The sequence below is a fragment of the Neolamprologus brichardi genome, unplaced genomic scaffold, assembly GCF_056152115.1.
Source record: "Neolamprologus brichardi isolate AB-2024 unplaced genomic scaffold, ASM5615211v1 NODE_ptg000036l+_length_2141236_cov_1, whole genome shotgun sequence".
NCBI classification, from domain to species: Eukaryota; Metazoa; Chordata; class Actinopteri; order Cichliformes; family Cichlidae; genus Neolamprologus; species Neolamprologus brichardi.
This window is the reverse complement of record NW_028270138.1, coordinates 1,207,826-1,234,414: the sequence shown is the minus strand read 5'-3', so window position 1 is coordinate 1,234,414 and position 26,589 is coordinate 1,207,826. Positions and strand designations below refer to the sequence as shown.

Genomic DNA, 26,589 nt, shown 5'->3' with positions numbered 1-26,589 from the left:
TTGCATGAACACGCTTATTAGCATTTCTTTATTGACCACTTTTCACACATGGTTGCTGTACCCACACAGCCGGCTGTAGTTTTTCAACTCACAGCCCGACACACACACCATGCTAGCGCTTCTATTTATTCCAAGGTGACACATGTATGTATACAAGAAAACAATACCCCATCATTATTATTGTAGCTGCGGACTGTCACGGCAACTTCTAGTGTTTTTTTGACAGTGTTTGGAAGAAATCTGATGACACCAACTCACAGAAAACTTCAAGTAATCCAAACACATAAAACTCTGAGTGTTTTTTCCAAGGCTGGCAGAAATCAAAGCCTCAAAACAGCTGAAAACATGTGTGCTCATCATAACAAAAGCAGCTGTTTTCTCTCTTAGCGATTGCTACATGTATTTACTGAACTCTCGGAGGAGGCAGACGCATCTCTCACCCTCTCCTTCCCTTACCTTCCCTGCTTGCTGCTTCTATGTCCTTGTCTGGTCTCGTCTGACTCGAACCCTGAGAGAGCCTCTCATTCTCACTCTTGATCTCTAAAACCTTAAGAAGAATAACTATGGATTTGATCAACTGGTCTTTTAATGCAATTGACACTTCTCGATGAGAAGCCTGGGTTCGGGAGTGTCCTGGAGGGACGTTCCCTGCTGGATACACGATGGACAGGTGGCAGAAGTGGCGCAACCTTTCAATGGATCAGAAATCCCAGTTGGCAATTAATACAATGCAAAATATTACATAGAGTGCACTATACTGGTCATAGGATGTTCAAGATGGGCTATACGCCTTCCAACAACTGCTCACACTGCACAGTAAATACACCGGTTTTGGCGTGAGATATGTTAAGAATTATCAAAGTGTCTGAAATGTAACATTCCAGCCTCCTCTTTAGTATGCTTGCTGGGTAACTTGGATGAGGTCACTGCAGAAATAAACACAGCCCACGTTGTTTTTACGGCCCTATGCATTTCCAAGAAAATGGTCCTCATTAACTGGAAAAATAAAAATAATCTTAATTCTAACCAATATAAAAACCATCTAATAGATCACATTAGTCTTGATACAGCCTCTGCCATCACATTTGATCAATCCCTTTGGGCTCCTTTGATCGGCTTCATCACCTAGTGGGGGTGGGGGGTCATGGTTTGGTCCTGCCTTCGCTATTGTGGTTGATATGGGGGTAGGGATGGCCTTAGAGCGTCTGGGGAGTCCCTAGGGACGTTTTCCCTGGAGGGCCTAACCCGGGGGATGTGGCCATGACCTGGTTAGGTGCTCTGGTGGCTCTTAGATGGTGTTTTCCTTGTGGCTGCGTACAGCGGAGATGGGGGAGGGTCTGTGCTGGCGGACGTTGGTTACGGGCCTGGTAGCCTGGCTGCCCCTGGGTGGGTCCGGGACGGGCATGGAGGTTTGGGGGTCTGGGGGTGCTCCACCCCCGATCTGGGGTGCTGGCTGGGCCTTGGTGGCTTGGGTCCTGGCTGTTGTGTCGCCGGAGCTTTGGGCGGGTGGGTGCAGGGGGGCTCAGCCCCAGTGCAGGGGACCTCTGGTGCATCGGCCCAACTAGGGGGCTCTCTAACTGGTGGGGAGGTTGTTATATCTTTGCAGGTGGTCTCCTCTCTACAGGAGCTCACTCTGCAGGTGGAGGAGAGATATAGGAGAGGTATAGAATGAACTCAACCTGGGTCTCTATTGTCTTGTGTAGTTTGGGAGATGATTGGATGATGGGGTGGGTGCAGTTTTCTCTGGGTTGGAGTCGGGTGGGCTGCCCCAGACTCTGTGGGGCTGGGCGGTGCTGCTGCTGCGGGCCCCGGTCCGAATGGGCCTGGGCCCCCTTGCCCTGGTGGGTTCCAGAGTGTGGGGGTGCCTACTGGGGTCAGCGGGGGAGCTGGCCCCAGGGAGGGGCCGCTTGCCCCTCCCTTTCTTCCCTCCCCATCCTCAGCTGCCTCCCTATTCCCGCTCTACCACACCCACCCACACACGCAGGGCTTGGGGTGCAGGTATGTCACCAGGGTGCAGGGGAGGCACTCCCCCTCTGTCCCCTTCTGGCCGCCTGTGCCTCAATTTTATTCTGCAACCTAGACATTCACATTACTCACACTCTCACATAACACATACATATAGGGTCTTGGGGGTGGGCACGTTTTACAGCATCCAGAGGATGGTAGGTGTATTCCAACCCACCTCTGGCGCTGGTGCCCTACCCTCAATTTTAAATGCATATAGACACCGAGGGTTTTCGGGAGGAGCCGTGCTGCTCTCTGGCAGGAAGCAGGAACCATGCTCTCCTGTGTTTTAAATGCACTTTAGAACAGCACACAGCAACACTACATATGAGCAGGTGGAGGGAGGTTTGGGGTCTTCACTCACCCCGGTTCTGTTAGCCATCAGGGCTGGGGGGCTGGGAGGAGGTGCTGGCGTCAGATTGGGGTCTGGGATGCGGGGCCTCCCTGCTACTGCAGATTAGGAGGTGGTCCATTTGCCTCCACCCCAGAGAGAAGGGTTACATCTCCTGGGTCTCGGTGCGGCTTGCCCCTCTGGGGCCGGGGGTACCTGGACCTGGGATATAGAGTATGTTTGGGGAGTGTGACTGTCTGTGCAGTGTCTATTTGTGTCTGTCTACACGTTGGGTGAGTGCCGAGTATTTGGTTGTGTATATGAGGGTGGGAATGCACGTTTGTGTCCGCGTGCGCCTGTTCGTCTGTGTCTATAAGTCAGGTTGGGTTTTAGACTCAACCTCTCTGGGTACATCTCAGGCCCTCCAAAGTACGGAGGCCTATCTCCCCTCACCACACTCCCTGCCGGTGGCTGATGCCCTCAGACGTTGGTGTGTTGGTGGTTCTTGTCGACTGGGGCTGGGCGCTCATGTATGTACCGGCTCACTCCTGGTGGCCGATTGGCGGGGCCTGGCGCCTGTGGCCCGGCTCGGCCCCTTCCGGGGGGTGGGGTGCCCTCAGGCCTCTGGCCTCTGGGCCTGAAGCTCGGTCCTCTCTGGCACTTTCTCTCCCTCTCTTTCTTTCATTCTTTCTCCCTGTCCTATCCCCCAGTCATGTCTGTCCCGTTTGTAGCAACCAAAAATAAAATAAAATAAATACATAATTATAATAGAGGTCAATCAAATGGACCAATATGGCAAGGCCATGATGATCCACTTGGTAAAATAAATCCGCTTGGCATCTTTCTTGGCCTTAAGACAACAATTCTGATCGCTAAAGATCCATACGGGGCAACAAAAAAGAAGAAAAAAAAAAGTGATGCTACCTCTCAACTGAGCCGTACTATTGTTAATGTCGGTGCAGAAGCTCTTCCAGAGACATGGGTGCAGTCTGCTGAGTCCATAATGATGGCTGGATTATTCTGTCAGGCTCAGGAGAGACTCAGAAGCAGACCATCTCAAAAGTTCACAATTTATTGACAAACTGACACCAAGTGCAGATATATACAGGTGAAAGTCACTGGAAGGGGGTCTCCAGGAAACACACAGGGCTATGTACAATGATCCTCCTCTGACGCTCAGGTTAGCTCTCACACTCCGGCTTTAAAGCTTACCATAGCGGCGGTCCTCAGGCTGGTAAGTTGAGTCTGGCACAGGGAGAAAAGAGCAGGTAAGTCACGGCACGAATGAAACTCTGAAGATAGCTAGAGTCTAGTGATAACACTGACGAGTGTTACACAATAATCCAGTGACGAAGCATTCTCAGCAGCCGCCTGAAATAGTGAGTGTGATGATGAGATGATCGTTTGCAGGTGTCAGAGACAGGGGCTGGAGTCGCCATGACTCCACCCCGGTAGAGCGCAGAGCGCGACAGGAGAGAGAGACACAACAGAACAGAAAACACTTGTGGCCACACTGAGTCAACTGAGAAGGCACAGGGACCATGACACATGTACACTTATATTAATATGTCCTCACCACCACCCTCCCCTCCCCAAATCCAATGCCTCCTCCCATTCGATGTGGACAGCGGCAGACAGATTGCAGCGTCCCAGATGCAGCTGTGCAGATTGGTATACTCCCCCATGTTGCTTGTCTGTGTTTCATGGTGTTATGGTGTAATGATATCTGTGCTTCTTATTTGCCATGGAGTTTTTGTTTTCTCGTCATGCTGACTCACTTTTGGGGATCAGTATGAGCAGAAATTCTTTTTTTCTCCTGAACTGCCCTTCTATGTTACACATTTCTTTATTTTTTCCTTTTTGCTACCTAGCCTGACTTGTTCCCCAATTTGATGTTTGTGCATTGTATGTACGGTAGGCAAGGTCTGTAATCTCAGCTGCAGGCAACTGCAACCAACAAAGGGCATTTATCCAATACAATACAACCATATATTTTGTATTGGCCACTTACCTAACTGTGTGTGTTATACTTTATTTAATAAATGCTGAAAGCCACCAGCAGCAGTATAGAGCCTATCATATCAAACTGATATGTAACACCATCGATCAGCTAAAATCAAATTTGACAGGGTTAAATAATAAACTAAACTCATGTAATTCAAAAATCACCTGATTTGACTTTGTCTTTTAGTGAAAACTTTTAATTCAAATAGTGTAAAATAAATCATGGATAGAAAACTATGAATAATACAAACTGCAAGAATCCACAAGGGTCTTCATCATTACGGTTCGTTTTCATGTTTTATACAAACTTAAGTGATACATGACATATGGAATGTTATACAGACATATTTGAATATTTCTAAGAATTATAACTGTGCTGTTGCCAACATACTGCACGATATTCTTGTTCAAGTGTGTCTGTGAAAAAGACAAGACTAGTTTCAAATGGTTAATGCAGTCTTGCTATTTATTAGATAAGTCACATGCATTAGGATACATCAATACAATCATATTATGATTACAACTCCATTAAAAGCTACTGTGCCAATATTTTCAGCTTATATTACTGAAACATTTTCAAATGATGAGCTTGCAACAATGAGTGAAACAGTAAGAGCATGTGGAGAGTTTGGAAAAATCACATTAAGAAAGAGAAATCAAACATTTGGATTCATTTTAATGAGCTTAGACTTGTTGAAAATGCAGAGTGGCTGGTTGTGAACTGAGCTTCAGAGAAACACAACATACTGATATTCACTGTGAAGCTTTGAGTGGAAAAAGACAGAAAAACAACATGTATGTGGGTCCTGGGATAATGGTAGCTTCCATCTTTAAAGGACTGAAGAGGAAGACGTTTACAAGGAATCATTTAGAACAGTTTAAAACATCAACTGTTTGAATCCATGAATCTGAAAACGTGTTTCTGAGTGAAGGAGACAGACATGTACAGACTGAACTATCTGTTCAACAGTCAGAGTGTTTCTCTAACAGGAGGACACTCTTTGCACTCCACTCAGCACAGGGACACTGAGGCACCAGGAGAAATACCTCTATTAATTAGCCCATACATAGGTAATGCAACTTTGATCCCAAATCCAAACCCAGCATAAAGAGTTTGAGTGAATGTGGTGTTGAAGGTGTGAAGGTGGATCAGAGTGTCAGAGGAGACACTGTAGAAGGACAGAGTGCCAGCAGGACAGTCCACATAAATTGCTACTCTGTTAGAGACAGAGGAGGGCAAGGAGGAGGGCAAGGAGGAGGTCAAGGAGGAGGTCAAGGAGGAGGTCAAGGAGGGCAAGGAGAGGGCAAAGGATAAGGTGGAGTGCAAGGAGAGCATGGAGGTCCCAGAGGGCACAGAGGAGGACAAGTAGGAAAGGAAGGAATAGATGGATGTTTTTCTGTTATTGTGCCTGACATAAAGAGGACCAAGAGCAGAGCACTCCAGATTCCAGGACTGATCATTCCATCCAAACAAACAGTCAGCACTGTTTCCTTTTCTTCCAATTTTACTGTAACTCACTGATATAGAAACATCTCCTCTCCACTCGACCTCCCAGTAACAACGACCAGTCAGACCATTGCTACACAGCAATTGAGGATGAACATCAAATCTGTCTGGATGATCAGGATATGACTGAACCTCCTCCACATGTCTCACCTTCCTGTTGTTGTCAGACAGTTTAAGTTTCCTGTTTACTGTGTTTGTGTCGATTGTGAGTTGACAGGAATCTGATGGAGAGAAAAAAACACAATCCAGCTGCAGTTATTGATCCATCATCTGTTCATTGGTTGACACTTTGATGATGAGATGTGACAAGAGTGATGTTACTAGGGATGGGTATCAAAAACCGGTTCTTGTTGAGAACCGGTTCCCACTGTTTCAATTCCTTGGAATTGTTTGCCATTTTTCCAAACGATTCCCTTATCGATTCCAGTCGCCCCGAATGACGTCACCACATTGCGGAGCGTTATTTACCTGGCAGGAAACATGGCGGCTCAAACGCTCAAAAATTTTGATTATACTTTACAAGAACGGATGACAACAGGGCAACTTGCAATACTTGCAAAGTAGATATTTCATTTAAGGGAGGAAACACTACGAATATACAAAAGCATTTGCTCACAAAACACGCGATGACCTTAAATGAATGTCGTGTTTTTAATTCCACTCGATTCGTGAATCTCAGCCCAGCAGCAGTGGTAACGTTTGCACGTCCTCTCCCGTTAATGCGGCAGGTAAATAATCAACTAACAGTGCATATTATGTTAGCGCGATCTGCCTTATTACAAAACCTGCCATTACTGTGCGTTTAGGTGACCATGATGAGAGACAGAGTCTGGCTCAGATGCTGGCAGTTCTCGCTGCAGTCTACCGTAGCGTCTCCTTTCAGGCCAGGATAGACGAATGTCACCGAGCAGTGACTCAGTTTGTGGTCAAAGCCTTGCACCCATTTGCCACAGCAGATGATTTTCAGTAAGTGAATGTGTTTAATTGTAGGCAAGGACATTACTGGATATTCTTGTGTAATTGCTACAGAATAATTGATGTCATACTTTGTTATTGCTACAGAAGAATATTTATTTTATTATTTTACATTTACATTTTTTTCCTGGGGACCCTGTGACACCCCATTGAAGAGCCGTAGGCTGTGGATCTCTTAAGATCTCGCTGTTGGGTTTGTAAGGCCATGTTACTCCTAAATTTCTATCTTGTTCAAAGAGAAGCTATAAAACAAAGTTCTAAGCTAATCGACCTTAGTGTTCTCCTTTTTAAAAAGAATCGATAAAGAATCGAATCGTTAAACAGAATCGAAAATGGAATTGGAATCGTGAAAATCTTATCAATACCCATCCCTAGATGTGACAGTTTGAAGATAGTTGAATATGTGCTGCTTTGTTTTCATGAATCCCATTAAAAACACACTTACACTTCCTCAGACCTGGTCTCAACCATTGGACTCCAGCAGGCTCCAGCCTGAAAGGAGGAGGGGGGTCAGACCAGCACAGTCTCTTTTAGCACGCACACATGGATATTACATGGCTCTCATATACATACTATTAGACACTGATAAAGGAACAGTCTAACATTTTCACAAATACACTTCAATCCATACGTGGATCAAACTGATCCTGGATCTTTCAGTACACCACTGTATTGACTGAAATATGACAGATTCAAACTGTCACCTTCATTATCTTTTATCTCCCTGTTTTTCTCCTCTTGGTGTCAGTGTGGTTACTGTACATGACCTCTGAAAGTCTGAAAATTCATTTGTCATTAAGATCACTTCCAGTCTGAGTTATTGTCACACTGTCAAGACAAACTGGGAAGTAGGAAATCATTCATTTTACAATATTTATTCTATTCCATCAAATTAGAACAATAGATATTAAACTGTGACTGCTCTTGGTTAGCATACAACCAAGAATTCCAGAACACACACATCCTGTGTGTGTTCTGGAATTCAATGCTTCCGCGATGATGGCGCCTGTGTTTGCCTCTGCCGCTGCCGGTTGCAGTTTCCACCCTCCATTGCCGGAGTCTGGATTTTCAACAGACGTTGCCAACAGGTACCCTTCTGGGCTCACGTAAATTGCGGAGCAGAAGAGGTAAAAGAGCAGGATCAGCTGGTAAGCGACGCCTAGCATCTCTGGTCACCTGTGCTCAGACAGCTCGTATGGAGGGGAATTTTTCTTCCATGTCCCTACTTGATCATGTAGGGCCTGGACCTATGGGACCGTGTTACCTTACAAATGTTTATCAAGACTCTCCAGTTGTCTGGCCCTCTGTCCCTGCAATGAATGGAATTTACGTCCCTCAGTTCTGTTAGTGACATGACTTCTACCTCACTGAGCATGGCGCTTCTCAATGGCTGATCAATAACCAATAAAACATTCTTGTTGAATTATTTTATTATTTCCAAAAAATTTTATTTTTTATTTTGAACTGAAACTTGGCAGTGCGACGGTGACTATTCATCCCTCATCGAACTTTGCCCGGGCGGATACTCCTTCACTAGCCAGCCTCGGATGTCCGGTCGAGGAGGAGGTCTTGCTGTGGTGTATCGAAGTTGGATGTATTGTTGCTCATTAATGGTAAAAAAAATAATAAATTGTCGTTTGAACTACATCTGGTTAAAACTGGAAATAAAGATCTGTGTTACTGTGCTGTAGTGTATCATCCACCTGTCCCAAATGGTCAGTTCTTAAAGGAGTTCAGTGACTTTTTACCTTCCATACTGAAGCTGTCCAGACTGGTTATAATTGGGGATTTTAACACACACATTGATGATGACTATGACGTCTTTGAGGTTTTCTTAGCATCATGGACTCTTTTCATTTTACACAGCATGTGTCTGGACCCACACATATCAAAGGACACACACTGGACCTCGTTTTTTCTTTAGGCTTAACCATTGACTTTTGGCCCTCATTCTATTATATTTAACTTTATATTTCTCTACTACTGCTAATTTTCTGATGTTTTAATTTGGTGTTGCCTGTCTCTAATGATGTTGATTTATTAAGAGATCTTTTTAATAATGTCTTTCTATTTTAGATAGCATTTGTCCTTTTAAATCCAGATTAGCTCCTGTCTTAAAATCATCCCCCTGGATAAACGACAGCATTCGCTGCTTAAAACGTGCATGTCAGCCTTTTAGCTTCTTTTAATGCTTCAATTCGAAATGCAAGGGCTGCCTATTTCTCTGACTTAGTCTCAAAGAGTAGAGGTAACCCCAAGGTACTTTTTGATACCATTAGTGATATTGTTGCTCCAGCTCCACCTGCTGTCCCAATTTCATCAAATGATGACTGAAAATTTTCTTCCTTTCTTTGTTGAAAAAGTTAGCAAGGTGAGGAACAATATCTCTCTTTCTGTGTACCTCTTGTCTTCTCCAAATTCTTCTAGGCCTGTGTTAGAATGATATTACTTAACGTGCTTTAATACGAAGCACTCCGGGTCATCTTAAAAAGGTAAGCACCACCTTTAATCAAAAGTGTGCACATTGGAGCTTATCTAAATTGTCTGTTCACTAAGTTGTTGTCAATTTGCTGCAGTAGACAAAGAGGTGCTGTGTGATCCATCCTAATGCATTAGAGCAACTAAATTGTGAGTATAATAAGTAAATAAGCCGAGTAAACGAATTGGTTGTTGTGGATAACGACTGAAATTAAGAGAGTAGGAGTAATTATCCTTAGGCGTGGTTGCTCCACTCACCTTGGACGCAAGGCGAGATCCGTGGGACAGGAACTAGGGTGGCAAACTGGGAAGTTGAAGACCCCTGAATAGCTAAATCGAGGTGTGGGATCCTCGTCACAGTTGAAAGCCTGCACGAGGGCGGGCCCAAGTTTTTCGGCTGCCTAGATTCCGTGCGGAGGGGAGCGAACTCGTTGCAGTGCCTCTAGATTGTGTGTGTATGTGAAAGCACGAGAGGTCGCGTCTCGATTGAAATCAAGTAGTTAAATTCGCCACAGTTGACAGCCTGTATGAGAGTGGGCCCAAGTTCTTTCGCCGGTTAGATTCCGAGCCGAGATTGGGAATCTTGCTACAGTGTCTTTAGATTGTGTGTGTGTGTATATAAAAAAAAAACAGAAAGTTAAAATTTGCTACAGCTGACAGTCTGCCAGACAGTGGGGCTAAGTTCTTTCGCCGGTTACATTCCGAGCTGAGATCTTTGGCCCACTGCAGTGCCTCTAGACTGTGTGGGTCAATTTTGGGTTAGTAAATTAGGCTTAAGATTGAAATTTGCGTCTAAAACCATGTGTTTGGGTTTGCAGAGCGAGACACGCGCTCTGTATAGTATGTTGAGTGCGAGGGAGAAGGAAGTGTCTCCCAGAGCCGAGTGAAGCAGACTGACAGAAAGAGGAGGAGCAGGCAGCCCAACTCAGAGGGGTGGAGTTGAGCGCGAGGGCGTAACTGAGGAGGAGCGCCGAGGAAGACAGAAAAGAACAATGGTGACATCTGGTGGATGGTGGTAAGCAGAGATGGGCAGTAACGCGTTACTTGTAACGCGTTACTGTAATCCGATTACTTTTTTCAAGTAACGAGTAAAGTAAGGGATTACTATTGCAAAAACGGTAATTAGATTACCGTTACTTTCCCGTAGGAACGCTGCGTTACTGCGTTACTAAAACCGTGATTTTCTTGCGAGAATGTCTCATGACAGTGACGTAAGCGAGTGTGATGTTCGTGACAACAGCTGTGTGCAGATCAACAATGGATCATATATCGAGTGCGGAGAGAGTATGAGCGTGCAGCGTTTAAAGCGTGGAAGTACTGACCTTACTTTGAGTTTGATTCCGTAAAAAGTGACAAAAACATTAGTGTCCGCTGTGCGTGGGAAGAAAACTTCTTTTTACAGCGAAAAAAAACCCCTAAACTTCCAAGCAAGCACCGAGTAGCTACGACGTAATGGGAAACTCACAGAGAAACTGCGGTATCCTTCCACTGACCGCTGCAGCACACCTGCACCAGGATAAACCTCCGCCTACTCTACTCCTGCTTTACAGGTGAAAATAGAGCAAAAGGACCGCTAGTCTTTGACTTTATTTATTTTCTGCTGTGTTTTACTTGCATCTGAAAGAGTGAGTGTAAACACAAAAAAATAAAAAAAAATAAAAAAAGTTATATATATATATATATATATATATATATATATATATATATTATGTGCTGGAATGTGCAGAAAATAGGTTTAAATGTTAAACTAATTTCTTCCAGTCAGATAATGGTGCATATAATTAAAATTTTGCTTCATGCATAAAGTTAAAAGATTAAAACTAACAAAACAAGTTTTAAAAAGAGACTTTTCCATTTGATTACATTTTGTATGATGGATTATGTAGAAAAAGTAGAATTGGGCTGAAAGATCTATCGCTTTATCACCTATTCAGGTTGTAAATCATGTTTTTAAAAAGTAACTAAGTAACTAAGTAACTAAGTAATTAATTACTTTTGAAAATAAGTAATCAGTAAAGTAACGGGATTACTTTTTTGGGGAAGTAATCAGTAATTAATTACTGATTACTTTTTTCAAGTAACTTGACCAACACTGGTGGTAAGTATTACAATTAAAAAGTGAAAATGGCAGATTTAAAGCAAATGATTAGAGAAGAGCTTAGGGCTAAAATAGAAGATGGAAGCAAATGGAAAACCACTGGAAAACAGAGAGAAGAATTGGGAAAAGCTCTGAAGAGCATCATCACTGGAAACAATACAGGTAAGGATGGGAAAATATTGGAAATACGGAGAGAAAGAAATATGTGATGAGCAGGGGGTGACGGTTGATATGGACGGAAGTATGGAGAATGAGGACGGCACAGTGGTGAGGCTCACCTCTGGGACCATCGACTGTGATTATGAGCCGACTAAGCGACCTAGGCCCCTCAATAAAATCTCTCCAATGACTTCTAACTCAGGCCCAAACAATGCCACACTGGGAAGTGGCCACAGGAGAGGGCTTTAAGGGGGCCTCGCTGAAAGAGGCAAGTGGAGAGGGAGAAGAGCTGGTTCAGTTCAGAACTACCCGCTCCAGCTCAGACACAAAAGGAGGAAAGAGGGTGCAGTCCAACCCAGGAGGAAGAAGAGAGTCTGGATGCATTTAAGAGTTGGATACAGAACTCGAGAGGAAAAGGGGATACTCCTGCTGTGACCCCGGCCCCTAAGGAACTGGTAAAGAAATTAGAGGGAGGTCTGGAGCGAGGGAATCGGGAAAAATATCAGAAGGGGTTTACTCTGCTGATGGAGCGAAAAATGAAGACAAATGATAAAGAGTGGGATGACTATTTGTGGAGCGGTTGGGTGACAGCTGCAGTGGAGGAGAATGAGGATCCTATGAAATGGCGACTGAACTTCACTGAGACTGAAGAACTTGAAGAGTATGAAGCATTCTATAGGTGGGGACAGAGAGGGCGACGTGAGGAGGAAGAGAGAGTACTAGAGAAAGGGGGTTGTCGTATGCGCCTACGTACCGGTTTGATACAGATGCTGCCTCCAATTACTGAGACAATTGGATAGTGACTTCAGGCACCCTACTTGCTCTGGGAGACTTCAGGGCCATAGCTGGAAGATGCATTACTATAACAGCATTAGAAGCGGTGCAGATTATAGCAAGAGTTGTGGATCTTCCTGACACCACACCTTACTGCCGTGTGCAGGAGAGAGTGGGGAATGCTGTCAGACAGAAGTACCCGAACCCAAATGCTTCGGTGATTACTAGGTTTGAGTGGAAACCAGATGGGTGGCATTGTCCGCATCACTGCAGCCGCAGCACCAATCCGTCTGTCGATCTCCGGCTCCCTTCTCCCATCACTCGTGAACAAGACCCCGAGATACTTGAAGTCCTCCACTTGGGGCAGGAACTCCTCCCCGACCCGGAGTGCGCAAAAGTTATGAACAGAATCGGTGACAAAGGGCAGCCCTGGCGGAGCCCATCACCCACCTGGAACTTATTGCCGGCTATGCGAACCAAGCTCTTGCAACGGTTATATAGGGATTGAATGGCCCGTAGCAATGGGCCAGACACCCTATACTCCCGCAGCACCTCCCACAGGACACTCCGAGGGACATGGTCGAATGCCTTCTCCAAGTCCACAAAACACAGGTGCAAACGCTGGTGCAGTGTTCCACGACCAGGACGAAAACCACATTGTTCCTCCTGTATCTGAGGTTCGACTAATGGACTAACTCTCCTTTCCAGCACCCTGGCATAGACTTTCCCAGGGAGGCTGAGAAGTGTGATCCCCCTGTAGTTGGAACACACCCTCCGGTCCCCCTTCTTAAAAATGGGGACCACCACCCTAGTAGACGAAGTCAGTGTGGTCGGCTTCTCTGGAGTTCCAATGACGCTGCCTGTCACAACACCTTTAAAGACTGAAATTGGTAACCAAGTAGTGACGCATCCGTATGTGATTTCAGAACAACTCCCGGTGTATTTAATGGCCCGAGGCTTGCTGATTAACACTAGGTTTACTAAATTATTATTATTATTATTATTACTAAATTAATATTATTTCAGAATAATATTGAGTGTAAGCTGATCTTCATTGCCTCGATGTGAGCTTTGGATTCAAACTGTTTTACTTCTGTTTCTCTCCAAAAATAATTTCACATATGCCAGTTTGTATATGTGTCTTTTCTATACATTCATGTAATTGTTAGTTTATTTATTTCTCTATCTATCTATCTCTCTCTTTTTTTTTTTTTTAACCTTTCTGTTGTGATGCTCTGGACATTTCTAAACCTCCATGAGTTCAGTCTCAATCTTCAATCCAATTTCCCACATGCTTTCACTTTATCACATCTAGGTTGACCTCTCACTGGTCCTCGTCCCTGTTCTCACAGTTTCCTGTGTGGCCTCCCAGATCAAACACAGGCCCAAATTAGCTGTTTCTTCTCTCCATTCCTTCTCTCTTTATCTTTTCAGTCTTTTCTTGGAGGTTAACTCCCAGCATGGCAAATATGAAAATCAGTGTCCAGTGCTGTCCAGTGCTTTCACACAGTCATCTCACTGTTCAACTTCCCAGCTTGTAATTCAGAGTGCATGTTCCATCCACAATTGTATTCATAGATGCTGCTTGACGCTTCAGTATTTTAGGTCAGTTGTGCTGTCTTTTGCCTGCTGTTAATTCTTCAAGTACATGGTGTTGCTCTGTCTGTCTTCTGTCTTCATCGGGAGATTGACTGTCCTTTAAGCTTCTTCTCAGGACAAGGACAGAATGAGAGGTGAAGCTGTCAAATTTTTAAGCCAAAGCCTGGCCTGTTTTCGTCCCAATTCTGTTAATCTATAATTTTACAAAAGTTAACCTGTTGTCCTGCAATCTGGAGAGTTATTTGTCAGCAGTCGATAAACTCAGCATTTGATAACAAGTGTATTGGCGATTAAGTATCGGGGTATCAGGAGTGGGACGACACCTCCAAACACGCTCCTTCCGGCTCACATCTATATAGGTTCTCCCAGTTCCAAACAGGGTCCTTTCTCTGCAAATGCCTTTAACACAGCTTATCTCTCAGGAATAACATAATTTTACTCACCCTTCCATTCTCTTACAATTTCGTTCTCGTCCATCAGGGCATCAGACGAACAACTACTCAAGCTCTGCATTCATCGCTTTTCCTTTGGCAATCCGAGAAACACACTGAACGTCATGCTGACGCCCATTCCGGGAAACCCTCTAGCAGTTTTCTCTCCACCCGTCATATGTTCTGCTACGTCGATCCATCTAGTCGTCATATCTCCGCTAACTCCAGTTATGAAGTAACTCTGGCCGCTCACCACTTCACTGAAAACCAGCAGGTGCCCACCAGCAGAACTCACAGCTCCTCTCATGTTGCTCTGAAACAGGCCCCCAGGCCAGGCGAGTTAGCCAGAAAGCCGACAGATGTCAGTGCCAAACCCATGCTTCCGTAAGATCCCAAGTATATCCTTTTGTTAAGGACTGTAGAGGACTGTAGTCCGGTTTCAAACGCTCCTCGTCCTCGCAGATCCAAATGTCAATACAAAGTCTTCTTCCATGCAGAAGCAAATTACAGTTCCAACAGGAAAAGCTACAGCGTATGCCAGGTTCTCAGCCACTCATTCCTCCTTTGCTAAACTCTGCAGCAGCAAACGTCAGCACTGGGTTGCCAGGTTTCCTTTATCCCTCATTCGCAAAAGCAGCAGGAAGCTTTTCACCATCAGGTTGCAGTTTCTCAGCATAAAAAAAAGGCACTGAGTTGCCAGTTCTCCATCCTTCCTTTGCAAAATTCTGCAGCAAACCTCGGCACCGGGTTGCCAGGTTCTCAGCCACTCATCCCTCCTTGACTAAACTGCAGCAAACGCCGGCACTGGGTTGCTAGGTTCTCAGCCACTCATCCCTCTTTTGCAAATTATGCAGCAAACCTCAGCACCGACTTGCCAGGCTTTCAGCCACTCATTCCTCCTTTGCTAAACTCTGCAGCAAACATCAGCACCGGGTTGCCAGGTTTCCTTTATCCCTCATTCGCAAAAGCAGCAGTTGTCAATCCCCCAGTTCTTAATGCAAAATGCAGCATGCTTTGGCACAGAGTTGCCAGCTTCCCTACATATGCTAAAGATTTTTTTTAAAAAGACACTGGGTTGCCAGGTTTTCCTTCATCTCCCATTTGCAACGCAGCATTAAGCTTCTCTACTACCAAACTGCCAGTTTCACCGCATCTATCATCGCAAAGCAGCGGCAAACCCTTCTAAGATTTTGGTGTCAGATTCTTGCTATATCTATAATTTCCAAATTTCAGCGACAAGCTTCTTACACCTGAGTTGCCAGGCCCTGTCCATCTATCATGGCAAAAGCAGCAGCGAAATCTTCTAGCAGGTTCCTTCTATATCCATCATTCGTAATCGCAGCAGCAATCTTCTTCCACCACTTTGCCAGTTTCTCTGCATCCATTATTGCAAAGCAGTAGTAAACACCTCTGGCACCGAGATGCCAGGTTCTCTCTTTATCCCTCATTCGCAAATGCAGCAGCATGCTTTTGACACCGCGATGCCAGGTTCTCTTCCTCTGTCCCTCCTTTACGAATGCAATATCAAGCTTGACACCGAGATGCCAGGTTCTCTCTTTATCCCTCATTCGCAAACGCAGCAGCATGCTTTCTAATATAGAGTTGCCAGTTTCTCTGCTCGGCACCGAGATGCCAGATTCACTGCCATCTTTCCTGCCTTCGCAAAGCACCAGCGAACCTTCGTGGCATCGGGATGCCAGGTTCTGTCCTCTATCGCTCCTTTTAAGACATCCAAACTGCGCCGTGCACATAATCCTTCGTGGCGTCCCTTCACTTCTCATGTGCTTTCACCAGCATCATCAGGCATCCACCCTCGACACAATCGACCCTCTAATCAGTCTTTCAATTCATCAACTCTTCCCAAGCTGCTGCTGTCACTTCTGTTCATTCAGAAATCAGCTCAGTCGTTATCCCTACCTTATCGGAAGTAATTAACCAGCTGAGCACCCCCTCAAGTCAGATCATTTTTAAAACTAACAGTGTGAGATCTCCCAGACAGGTAGGATCTCAGCCATGATAAAACATTTTCCGTAACTCCAATAAATTGTTCTAGACTATCCAATAAAATACAGTAATCCACAGTGACAAATGCAACACTGAGATCCAGCAATAATAAAACTGAAGAGCGATCATTGTCTGCATTTACCAGTAGATCTTTTACCACTTTGACTAAAGTGATTTGGTCTAAAAGCAGACTGAAATGGTTCAAACAGATTGTCTGTTGACAATTGCTCAGTGAGCTGCTAAAAAACCCACTTTTTCCAAGACCTTAGATAAGAAATGTGAGATGTGTCTATAGTTTGCAACTATGTCAACATCCAGTCCAGGCTTTTTCAAGATTGGTACTACCACAGCTGATTTAAAACATTCAGGGAAGACTCCGGTTGTTAACGAAGTATTTAAAAGAAACAGAATGTAGGGTCCTAATACAGACAGTTCGTCAGAGAAATCCGTGTACTGTGAATACACGTGGAAGATGGCGCCAGCAGTATGCACGGCGACAGGTCCGTCAACTCTGCTAGCTTTGCTTTGGCTTATCCTTTTCTATTTTATCCCAAAATGCCCTCGCTTGCATGTGTACAATCACCAGTTACTCTTAGAAAGCATCTTATGACCTGGCTCTTAAACAAACGGAGACAGGAGATGATTATGGGCCTCCTCCACCATTTTTTGAGCTCTGTAATCCGGTTTATCTGTGCCAACACTCCTACACCACTTCCTGGAAGAAGCGCCCGAGGAAACAAGGAAAGCTGGTACAATCATCAAAGTCCGAGCTCTTCTCCGTGCTTCTCGTGGAACTACTGGACCAGCAGAGTGCATCCTTATTATGCTGCCTTGACAATGTCAAACAGTGGTTGTCATTAAATTTTTTAAAGCTAAATGAAAAATAAACGGAGGTTGTCATTTTTGGCAACTTTATTTGACCAAGTCAAGTCAAGTCTCCGTGAATCGCAACCTTATCGTGGTGGAGGGGTTTGTGTGTCCCAGGGATCCCAGGGGCTATGTTGTCTGGGGGCTTTTGCCCCCTGGTAGGGTCTCCCATGGCAAATTGGTCCTGGGTGAGGGACCAGACAAAGAGCGATTCAGAAGACCCTTATGAAAAGAACATCGAGGGAACAGTTTACCCTGCCCGGGATAGGGTTACCGGGGCCCCGCCCTGGAGCCAGGCCCGGGGAGGGTGCCCGAGGGCGAGTCCCCGAGGGCGAGTGTCTGGTGGCCGGGCCTTAGTCCGGCCACCAGACCATGTCTCCCGAAGGGGGGACATGAGAGTACCCAGCCTTCTTAGAGTCCCTGGGGGGGGGGGGGGGGGGGGGGGTGCTGGAAGGTGCTCCACCTGGAGACTCTGTTGTCCTGCTGGGAGACTTCACATGGGCCCATCCTCCCGCAGGCCCACCACCCGCAGGAGGCGCCATAGGGGTCGGGTGCATTGTGTGCCGGGTGGCAGCCAGGAGCGGAGGCCCTGGCGGACTGACCCCCGGGTGCCAAGACTGGCAATAGGGACATGGAATGTCACCTCTCTGGTGGGGAAGGAGCCTGAGTTAGTGCGTGAGGTTGAGAGGTACCGGCTAGATATAGTCGGGCTCACCTCTACGCATGGCCTGGGCTCTGGAACCAGTCTCCTGGAGAGGGGCTGGACTCTGTCTCAGTCTGGAGTTGCCCCTGGTGAGAGGCGGCGGGCTGGGGTGGGTATTCTAATATCCCCTCGGCTTGCTGCCGGTACGTTGGGGTTTTTCCCGGTGGATGAGAGGGTTTGTTCCCCGCGCCTTAGGGTCGGGGAATGGGTCCTGACTGTCATCTGCGCTTATGCGCCAAGTGGCAGTTTGGAGTACCCAGCCTTCGTAGAGTCCCTGGGGGGGGTGCTGGAAGGTGCTCCACCTGGAGACTCTGTTGTCCTGCTGGGAGACTTCAATGCTCACGTGGGTAACGACAGCGAGACCTGGAGGGGCGTGATTGGGAGGAACGGCCTCCCTGATCTGAACCCGAGCGGTGCTTTGTTATTGGACTTCTGTGCTAATCACAGTTTGGCCATAACGAACACCTTGTTTGAACATAAGAGTATCCATAGGTGCACGTGGCACCAGGACGCTCTAGGCCGTAGGTCGATGATCGATTTTGTAATTGTATCACCAGACCTGCGACCATATGTTCTGGACACTCGGGTAAAGAGAGGGGCTGAGCTGTCAACTGATCACCACCTGGTGGTGAGTTGGATCAGGTGGCGGGGGAGGATGCTGGACAGACCTGGTGCACCTAAACGCGTAGTGAGGGTGTGCTGGGAACGACTAGCAGAGGCCCCAGTCTGCGAGATCTTCAACGCACACCTCCGGCAGAGCTTCAACAGCATTCCGAGGGAGACTGGGGACATTGAGTCCGAATGGACCATGTTCAGCGTCTCCATTGCCGAAGCTGCTGCATTGAGCTGCGGCCGCAAGGTGGTGGGTGCCTGCCGTGGTGGTAATCCCCGAACCAAATGGTGGACACCAGAGGTGAAGGGAGCCACCAGGCTGAAGAAGGAGTCCTATCGGGCTTGGTTAGCCTGTCGGACTCCGGAGGCAGCCGACAGGTATCGACAGGCCAAGCGGAATGCGGCTCGGGCAGTGTCTGAAGCAAAAACTCGGGTGTGGGAGGAGTTCGGAGAGGCCATGGAAAAAGACTTTCGGACTGCCTCGAAGAGATTCTGGCAAACTGTCAGGTGTCTCAGGAGGGGAAAGCGGTGCTCTACCTGCACTGTGTATAGTGCTGGCGGAGCGCTGCTGACGTCGACTGAGAAAATTGTCAGGCGGTGGAAGGAATACTTCGAGGACCTCCTTAATCCCACTGACACGTCTTCCGAGGAGGAAGCAGAGTCTGGGGATGAGGGGAATGACCCGCCAATTTCTGGGGGCGAGGTCACTGAGGCAATTAAACAACTCCTTGGTGGCAGAGCCCCTGGTGTTGATGAGGTCCACCCCGAGTTCCTGAAGGCTCTGGACGTTGTAGGGCTGTCCTGGTTGACACGCCTCTGCAATGTTGCGGGGAGATCAGGGGCAGTACCCGTGGACTGGCAGACCGGGGTGGTGGTCCCCATCTTTAAGAAGGGGGACCGGAGGGTGTGTTCCAACTACAGGGGGATCACACTCCTCAGCCTCCCTGGGAAAGTCTATGCCAGGGTGCTGGAAAGGAGAGTTCGTCCGTTAGTCGAACCTCGGATACAGGAGGAACAATGCGGTTTTCGTCCTGGTCGCGGAACACTTGACCAGCTCTTTATCCTCTCGAGGATACTTGAGGGTGCATGGGAGTTTGCCCAACCAGTCTACATGTGTTTTGTGGACTTGGAGAAGGCATTCGACCGTGTCCCTCAGGGTGTCCTGTGGGAGGTGTTGCAGGAGTATGGGGTGTCTGGCCCATTGTTACGGGCCATTCGATCCCTATACAACCGTTGCAAGAGCTTCGTTTGCATTGCCGGGAATAAGTTGGACTCGTTCCCGGTGGGTGATGGGCTCCGCCAGGGCTGCCCTTTGTCACCGGTTCTGTTCATAATTTTTATGGACAGGATTTCTAGGCGCAGCCAAGTGGCGGAGGGCTTTCGCTTTGGTGGCCTCAGAATCTCATCTCTGATTTTTGCAGATGATGTGGTTCTGTTGGCTTCATCGGGTGAGGGCCTCCAGCTCGCACTGGAGCGGTTCGCAGCCGAGTGTGAAGCAGCGGGAATGAGGATCAGCACCTCCAAATCTGAGGCCATGGTTCTCAGCCGGAAAAGGGTGGAGTGCCCACTCCAGGTCGGGGATGAGTTCCTGCCCCAAGTGGAGGAGTTCAAGTATCTCGGGGTCTTGTTCGCGAGTGACGGGAGAAGGGAGCTGGAGATCGACAGATGGATTGGGGCTGCAACTGCAGTGCGACCCGGCCTCGGATAAAGCAGATGAAGATGAAGATGAAGATAAAGTCAAGTCATCTTTATTTATATAGCACATTTAAAAGACATCAAGTGTCGGCCAAAGTGCTGAACAGAGGGATTATATAATAAAATAATTAAAATAGAAAGAAAACATTTTTAAAAAGAATTGTAAGACATGTAAGAGTATATAGCATATAATGTACATGCAAATATGCACATACATATACAAAACTGTACACATTCACACACAAGCACACATATGTGAACATAACGTATATAAACATACAACACCATCCAATAAGATAAGAGACCAAATAGACAGAATAAAAAAAGATATCAAAGAGATCCGAAAGCCTTGGAAAATAAGTAGGTCTTGAGATTCGATTTAAAGACTTCCAAGGATGAAGAGAATTTTATGAAGAGGGGAAGACTATTCCAGGGTCTTGGGGCGGCAATGGAGAAAGCCCTGTCACCTCTAGATTTGAGCTGGGAGCGTGGAACTGATAAAACCATCTGACTGGAGGAGCGCAGAGATCGAGTGGGTAAGTGCAGGCTAAGAAGATCTGAAATGTAACCTGGAGCCAAACCATGCAGAGCTTTAAAAACAAATAGTAAAACCTTAAATTCAATTCTATATTTAACTGGTAGCCAATGTAGAGATGCAAGTACTGGGGTAATATTCTCTCTCTTTCTAGTACCCATCAGGAGCCTTGCGGCTGCATTTTGAACAAGTTGCAGGCGTGACAGGCTTGAGTGACAAATGCCTAAATAGAGAGAGTTACAATAATCAAGACGTGACGATATGAAAGCATGGATAACAGTTTCCAGGTCTTTAGATGACAGGATATTTTTGAGTTTAGAAATGCTCCTGAGTTGGAAAAAACTGCCACGAACAACTGAATTTATTTGCTTGTCCAGCTTCAGAGTGGAATCAAAAATGAAACCAAGATTTTTTACATGGGGATGTACATTAGCTGATAATGGGCCCAAATTGTTTCTTATGAGACTAATAGAGTCCTGCTTACCGAAGATTATAATGTCGGTTTTGTCATGATTTAGTTTGAGAAGGTTCAGAGACATCCAGCAATGTATGTCGCTAAGACACTCTGAGACTTTCTGCAGTGTACTATCAGCACCTGGTTTTAGAGAGAGGTAGAACTGTGTATCATCTGCATAAGAGTGGTAAGAGATCTTGTGTTTCTGAAAAATGGAGCCTAATGGGAGCATGTATAAGGAGAATAAGACCGGGCCCAGAATAGAGCCCTGAGGTATTCCACAAGGTAGCTGGGGAAGAGTATTTGTTACCCAGCATCACAGAATATGTTCTGCTCTCTAGGTAAGAGGCAAACCATTTTAGAGCAGAACCTTGAATGCCGACACATGTCTTTAGAAGGTTTAATAGGATTGTGTGGTCAACAGTGTCAAATGCTGCACTCAGGTCTAAAAGGTTTAAAACTGTACTTTTTCCAGAATCAGCAGCTAGAAGCACATCATTGAACACCTTCAGTAGAGCAGACTCTGTGCTGTGGAAGGCCCTGAAACCAGACTGTCCAGAATATTATGCGTGTCTAAGAATGAGGATAATTGGTGGAGGACAATCTTCTCAAGAACCTTAGACAAAAATGGCAGCTTAGAGATTGGTCTAAAATTGCCAAGAACTGAGGGATCTAAACCAGGTTTTTTTTTTAGAAGCGGCTGGACAACAGCTTTTTTTGTTGGGCAGTCTCAGATATGACTGATGTGGTGGGATGCAAGACAGAGTTGATTGTATTGAATAGAACTTTAGGATTACCAGACGTCTTGTTAATGATCATGGAGAAATAATTTGCTCTTTCTACCTTGATGGTGCGCTGATAGTTATTTAAGCAATCTCTAAACACTTGATAAGAAACGTGGAGCTTATCTTTCTTCCATTTTCATTCTGCTTTCCTGCATTCCTGCCTGACAGCACGAGTGACCTTATTTAGCCAAGGCTGAGTTTTAAATTTTTGCCGTCTACATTTTAAAGGAGCAATTGTGTCCATTATGTTGGTACAAGCACAATTAAAACATGCAAGAAGCTCATCAGGACTATTGCTATGAGGAGAACTTTCATCAAAGGTGGCTAAAGGAGATGCAGCGAAGGCAGCTGAGAATTGGGGAGCAGTTTCAGGTGTTATAGGGCGTATAAGAGAGGGGGCCTGGGTTTGTTTGGGGGATGAGTGAGGAATTGGAATATTAAACAAAATGAAATTATGGTCAGACGGACACACATCAATCACTTCAACGCCGATCACTGAGAGCCCAGATGACAAGATGAGGTCAAGAGTGTGGCCCTGCTTGTGTGTAGGGCCGTTGACAGACTGGGTCAGATTAAATGAGTCCAAGAGTTGTAAAAACTCCCTAACCAAAGGTTTAGAGGGGCAACACATATGGATATTGAAGGATTAGAAGCCTATCAGTGGTTGGTAATGTCACAGATAGAAAATCCGAAAATTCCTTAATGAAGTCTTTGTTAAGGTGAGGAGGCCTATAAACTAGAGCACAGAGTACAGAAGAGGACAGATCCAGCATAAACAGTTGCAGTTCAAAACTGGTGTAGACACTTCTGGGTAGCATTCTGCATTTAAAGTGATCTCTGAAAACTGTTGCTAAGCCGCCTCCAGGTCCTAGGTGTGTTAAGGAAGTTACAGTTTTCAGGAGTGAATGTCAGGGGTTGCTGAGTGGATGTGGAGAAGAGGACTCAAACGCGGAACTCACGGTGTAGATTCAGGGTGTTTATTGTGAGGGACGAATGACGAAAACAGGAGATGGCTGACTGACTGAATAACTGAATGAATGGCTGACTGATCTGAACTTGGAAGGCAAACATGGGGCATAGATAGCAGTGACAACATCAATGACGCGACGCCGACCAGGAGAGAACTGAGGACTTAAATACACTGGCTGAACAATGACTGATAGGTGACAGGTGAGTGAGCAGCTGAACACAGTTGAACTAACAATGCATGGAATAAGAACTAGAACATAATGCACACAGAGTAACGCTAACACAAAACAGGAAGTGGAACGTACAGAGGATAAACAGTGAACATGAACTGAAAATACTGGGTCAACGACCCAGGAACCCTGACAGAACCCCCCCCCCCACACACCTTCAAAGGCCACTGAGCGGGTCCAGTGGGTGGCCACGCTGGCGATGACGTCCAGGACGTGGCTTGGGCAACGGCATGGCAGCCGCAGGACCAGGCGAGGCTGACTAGGAGGCAGAAGCTGGACCAGGCGAAGCAGACGCTGCAGCTGAGGCTGGACCAGGCGAAGCAGACGCTGCAGCTGAGGCTGGACCAGGCGAAGCAGATGCTGCAGCTGAGGCTGGACCAGGCGAAGCAGACGCTGCCACTGAGGCTGGACCAGGCGAAGCAGACGCTGCCGCTGAGGCTGGACCAGGCGAAGCAGACGCTGCAGCTGAGGCTGGACCAAGCGACGGCATGGGAGCCGGGGGTGACGGAGCAACAGTTGTAGAGCCAGCAGGCGCAGAAACCTCTGGCTGAAGACAGGCAGGGCCAGTAGGCACGGAAGCCTCTGGCTGAGGCTCTGGATGCTGTGGCTGCAGGTCAGGGAACTGAACAGGATGGTGAATGAGTGACCGAACTACAGAAGACTGGACTACAGACGGTGGCAGAACGGGTGACTGGACTACAGACGGTGGCCGGATGGGAGGCGACTGGACTGACTGGACAGGGGGCGACTGGACTGACTGGACAGGGGGCGACTGGGGAACAGGACACTGAGCTACAGGGGATGACTGGACTGACTGGAGGACAGGAGACTGGAGGACAGGAGACTGGAGGACAGGAGCCTGGAGGACAGGAGACTGGAGGACAGGAGGAGACTGGAGGGCAGGAGGAGACTGGACTACAGGTGACTGGACAGGAGCAGACTGAACTACAGGTGACTGGACTGACTGGGTTGGAGGCTGAACAGCAGGTGAGTAAACTGACTGAACTGGAGGCTGAACAGCATGAGAGTGAACTGGCTGGACTGAAGAGGCTAATGGATAAACAAAGGTTGGTGAGGCTGACGGCTGAGCTGAGGTCGGTACGGCTAATGGCTGAGCTAAAGACTGAGCTAGTGAGGGGGATAAAGCTACAGCTTGGGCTAGTAAAGCTGGTGCCTGAGCAGGGGACAGGTCAGCTAGCCTAACTAGAGACAGTGCTAGGGCGTGGAAAGCTGAGTGAGGAGATAGACGGGGTGGCGAACTAGCAGGTGGACAGGTTAGCTCTTCCGTGCCTCCAGAGCGTGAGGGCACTGGCTGGAGAGCCTCAGCTGAGTCTCAATGGGGGTCAGGTCGGATCCTGGCCACCCTCAGCCTGGGCGCTGGGACAGGCGCGGGAGGTGGCTGGACACCAGTCACCCCCACCCGAGAAACAGGAACGGGTGTGGAGGTAGACTGGGTCACCGCTGCTCTCGTCCTGGGAGCTGGCACCGGTGTGGGTGCTAGCCGGGCCCTAGCAACCCAAGGGGGTGATGCAGGGGCAGGCTGAGCTTCGTCTGCCCTCACCCGAAAAGGTGAAACAGATGGAGGGGAAGGCAGGCTCTGAGCTGCCCTGCTAGCAGCAAAAGGTTGAGCGACAGGCGAGGAAATGGTGATTGAGTGGGAGAAATCACTAGGTTTAGTAGGGTTAAGGTCTCTAGCAGTGGCCTGTGATGTTAGAAAAACAGTTTCTTCGGAGGTAGGATGGTGATTATTAGTGGGGTAGTCCAGAATGTAATCACAGTAAACAGTCTCTGGATTAGGTGAAAGGAAAAAGTCCATTTTGCTCACTGACTGATGCTGCTGCTCCAAGCGGGAAGAGCGACGGCGGCGTGAGCCTTGCTTCTCCCTAGCGGAAACAGCTGAGCCGCCGAGCGAGAAAGCCTCCGCTGAGCCAAGGTGGGAGGCAGCGTCGCTGCGGCCTGGCAAAGTAGAAGGGCCGGAAAGTAAAACGGCTGGAGGGCGAGCGAGGAGCAGAGCGGCGGGAGGGCAAGCGGCCGAAGCTTGGCCTGTGACGCCCAATCTCCGCGGCAAATGCTCCAATGCAGGTGAGGCAGCAGGTGGAGGACCGCGGTGTCTCCGAGGCCTGCCCAGAGCCAGGCGGGTCCCCTCAAAGATGCGCTCTCTTTCGGCGAAGAGCCGCTGTTTCCTCCTGAGCTCCTCTGCTCAGCGGGAGAGCACTGCCTCCTGCCGCTCGAACAGGTCCGAGTCCGCTGAGTCCCAAGCGTGTCTTCATAACACTGGTCGCGTCATTTTGTCAGGGGTTGCAGAGTGGATGTGGACAAGAGGACTCAAACGCAGGACTCACGGTGTAGATTCAGGGTGTTTATTGTGAGGGACGAATGACGAAAACAGGAGATGGCTGACTGACTGAATAACTGAATGAATGGCTCACTGATCTGAACTTGGAAGGCAAACATGGGGCATTGATAGCAGTGACAACATCAATGACGCGACGCCGACCAGGAGAGAGCTGAGGACTTAAATACACTGGCTGAACAATGACTGATAGGTGACAGGTGAGTGAGCAGCTGAACACAGTTGAATTAACAATGCATGGAATAAGAACTAGAACATAATGCACACAGAGTAACGCTAACACAAAACAGGAAGTGGAACGTACAGAGGATAAACAGTGAACATGAACTGAAAATACTGGGTCAACGACCCAGGAACCCTGACAGTGAATTCCACAAAAGCAGTTAGATCATCAGTAGGTAGCCAAGTTTCAGTAATAAAGAGAAAGTCCAAGCCATGAGAAACAAACAGGTCACGGTATATGAAAGTCTTGTTCACCACGGACCTTGCATTGATTAATGCCAATTTAAGTGGTGAAGAATCCAAGACTGAATGTGTGACAGCACCAGATGGTACAAATTCCAGATGCTGAAAATTGGTGATGTTGGCACCTCTTTTTTTTCCTGTCCAGTCTAGTTGGGTCACAATGGAAAGCTGACCAAATAGATTATACACATGCAGATTATGACGGCAGCCCCGGTGAATATAGCGTGGACAGCGAGCTATCCCCAAAGCAACACAGCGCGCATAAGTTTGGGGAGGCAGCCGAGTCTTTGTGTTAAGATGTAGCAGTTCCAATTTTGCATAGTGCATTCCGTCATTTGCATAAAGGTCCGAGCCTTTAATATGGCTATAAAAAAACACTGCATAGTCCAATGATAAAACCAAGCAACAGTAGGCATATCCATCGTATGGTTAAAAGGGGAATCATAGTTTCTCCATTTGTTCACACAGCCAAGTTAAAACCTCGTTAGCCAGCATGCCACAGCCACGAATTAAGTAGATGCGTCTCTAACAGCATCACCATTAACACAGGAGCACCA

The 26,589-nt window shown here is 47.1% G+C and overlaps 2 protein-coding genes across 2 annotated transcripts in view; both read right to left on the bottom strand.

The window, feature by feature from the left end:
- LOC148094548 (uncharacterized) overlaps positions 1-26,589 on the bottom strand; it is a 215,526-nt gene that overhangs the window by 148,608 nt on the left and 40,329 nt on the right. The window lies entirely within an intron of this gene.
- The window catches only part of LOC148094549 (NACHT, LRR and PYD domains-containing protein 12-like), a 45,474-nt gene continuing 24,236 nt past the window's right edge, over positions 5,352-26,589 (bottom strand). Inside the window, exons 11-12 of the mRNA XM_087837553.1 lie at positions 7,267-7,313; positions 5,352-6,067 (exon numbers count right to left, since the gene is read on the bottom strand). Of these exons, the coding sequence (XP_087693679.1) occupies positions 5,352-6,067; positions 7,267-7,313 (763 nt within the window). The remainder of the gene's footprint in view (positions 6,068-7,266; positions 7,314-26,589) is intronic.